We start from the raw sequence: 2,837 nt of genomic DNA, 5'->3' as shown, positions 1-2,837 counted from the left end.
AAGCAACGCACAATGTCGAAAGTTGGACTGACCAAATACTCAACAATTCTTGCCTTCTTCAAACAATGTTAAACGGTGATGAAACCTATTTCTCTCTAAGAGACCTCAACTCACTTTCCCAAAACATATTTCTACACATTTTAGGTAAGGGATGACGAATTCGTGCTACAGCCATCGTAAGGCGCTGTGTAACTTTGCATTCAACAAATAAATTGGGTTTACCCACCTGAGTTTTCTGACATTTCATGCTGGAATGCACAACTTGATAAAAAGTTACTTACTAAAAAGCATCACTGTCTATGCAAGTATAAGATGGATTGAAAAGAAGCGACCAATAAGTAGTAGTTTGCACTATCTATTTCTGCATCTTTTATAATCATCCTATAAAAAAACCCAGTGAAAGTAGAGAATATAAACATAAAGAATGGGATCGAATGCATGAACTGGTAAGATCCACAGGCTGCAAAACGATTATAATTATAAGCATTAAAATTGATGTACTAAGAATGCGTGTAATAGTACAAATACCATAACTGCCCCAGATTAACTGAATGTTGTGCTTTTTGTAATTGCTTGTGTAGTAGACGGTACTCACAATTTTCAGATGGAGTGAAAAGTTTCGGTACATCGAAAGCACGGTGCTGCTAAAACGTGTGGAAACCAGACGAGAAAGTGGTTCAGACTGCAGAATACACTTGAAGGATGCGAAGGGAAGATTGAAGGTTATGTACATGTGTTGTGTAAATACTTTATAACTTTTCATAACAAATACACATTCCTCCTGTCTATTGTCGTATTTTACACTGGTACGGCTTTTAAACAGCTTCACTAAATGTATCTTAGATTCTCTTTTTAAGTTATGTTTAGTATCGTCTAGAAAAGTTTCATTGGTACTAGAATTAATGACAGATATCGGAAGAAACTCATCTGCGTCCACGTAACGTATTTGGTTGGTCTGACTAGCATGCGTACGAACCATAGATTCATCAATATTGTTGGATTGTCGAAGATCAGGTGCTTGATAGTACATAAGTCAACAGATTGTAAACCTTTCATATTCGGACGAACATGTTTTTATTTAAGCAATTTTGTTACTGCTTCTTTTCTATACGGTCTGACACCATTGTACTAAAAGATTTCCTCAACTTTCCTTTCCTGGTCTTCGAATTTCGCAGCAGTAATATGATTGATTGTTATTTCCGAGGTCTTGAGATTTTCTGTTTGAGCGTCATAATAGGAAAGTTTTGGAGCTGTTTGAAAATCGTTACGTTTAGATTCTTCAGTCAACAATTTTGTTTCTTTCAAATGTATTCACAGTGTTTTTGCATGTAAGCTTAATTTTTCCCGAACGTTGCTGCTACCTTGACGTGGTGGTCGGGTTAACCTATTGTGATGAACCAATCAAGCTATACTGGCTGGAACAATCGTTCCTCAAGGTCCTACCATGCCAGACAGGTCGGTTGAAGAGCGGTAAGACTGAAAGCAGCAAACCCAAGGTTCGAAGGCGAAGTCGTACTGCTGACTGTACAGAGGTGTGACGGAAGTAAAGTGTTTCTTCCAGACAACCAGCGTAACAGCGATGCTCCCAACCGATAAGGAAGGGTGGGGTTAGAAAAGGTCGACCCTAGAACTCCACACCCGCCTTATCCCACGGATATCCGTCTCCGGCGGTAAGGTCCCAACAAGTACGGAACTAACACAAAAAGGTCGTGTGTGACCGACCTCAAGCAGTTGTCCCTTGGGCACTGCGGTCACGCTCTCAGGTCATTAAGATCACTTCTAATCCAATTTCTTTTTCAAGTACCTCCAGAACAACCCTTCCACGGTGTGAGCAACCGGGAAGTGATAACTGCCCTCATATCTCTAACAGCACTCAAGATCACTGTGACTGAAATTTAATTTTTAAACAATTTATATAAAAATGTAGATGATAATCCATTAATGAAGAGTTGTTAACTCTTAGTAAGTGTTCAAGTGTACATAACTTAATTTTCCTTTTCGTTAAATGCGTTTTCGCATCTCAAAATTCGGATATATCGTACATCCTGCATAATAGCACATTTACAAACTACTCTAAAGCCATTGTAAACCTTTACAGCGGTAGTTTTGCGAATGATAATGAATTCCTAAACGAGACTGCTCCAAAATTCATGTATATGACTAGTAACTCGGTAGAATCTAATTCTTTCACTTGTCTAAAAATTAGTAAAGCTATAAACTCCCTTAAGGTCTCAAATAGTTGTAGAGCAGACGGGATTTCATCCATTCTCTACAAATATGGTGGATCTGGTATCCCACTGCTGCTTGTAAAGATGTCTAGTCTCTCTTTCTCTCCCCCTGGAGGCAGGTACTTACCCTTACTGTTGGAAAACCGCATTATTCATATCAGGTTACAAATCTGGAGATAAGACTTACATGAATGATTATCGGCCCATAAATGTTTTTCCAGTTATTCCTAGGGTAACGGAAAAAGTTGTTGGTGAACAACTCTCCAACTATTTACTTCTTTAATTTATTCTTTGTTCAACGTAACCGAGGATATCTAGTCTTAGTGGTATACTTTTACATTTCTAAAGCTTCTGATATTGTTAAACACTAGTTTTTTTTATAGACAAAACCACATCTTACGATGTCAGAAACCCTCTACATGCTTGGCTTAATTATTTCCTCGGCCACCAACACAAAATACTCACAATTAACTCCACCTTATCACATAATGTCCCAGTCGAAGTGGTATATTACAAGTAGGTGTCTTAAGTCCTTTGCTCTTTTTAGCTTATATAAATGATATTTGAGATTACTTCTGTAAAGGTAAGCTTTTTCTATATGCAGATAAT

At 37.9% G+C, this 2,837-nt stretch overlaps 1 protein-coding gene across 1 annotated transcript; it reads right to left on the bottom strand.

Annotated features, from left to right (window-relative positions):
- Positions 1 to 376: 376 nt before the first annotated feature.
- On the bottom strand, positions 377 to 1,030 carry Smp_202350 (unnamed protein product; the record flags this gene model as incomplete). Its single annotated transcript, XM_018791302.1, has 1 exon — positions 377 to 1,030. The coding sequence occupies one exon, from the start codon at positions 1,028 to 1,030 to the stop codon at positions 377 to 379; it is 654 nt and encodes a 217-aa protein (XP_018645515.1).
- Positions 1,031 to 2,837: the final 1,807 nt, after the last annotated feature.

Source organism: Schistosoma mansoni (assembly GCF_000237925.1).
Source record: "Schistosoma mansoni, WGS project CABG00000000 data, chromosome 3 unplaced supercontig 0105, strain Puerto Rico, whole genome shotgun sequence".
Classification (NCBI taxonomy): Eukaryota; Metazoa; Platyhelminthes; class Trematoda; order Strigeidida; family Schistosomatidae; genus Schistosoma; species Schistosoma mansoni.
Note: the sequence above shows the minus strand (reverse complement) of the source record. Positions and strands in the feature narration are given on the sequence as shown.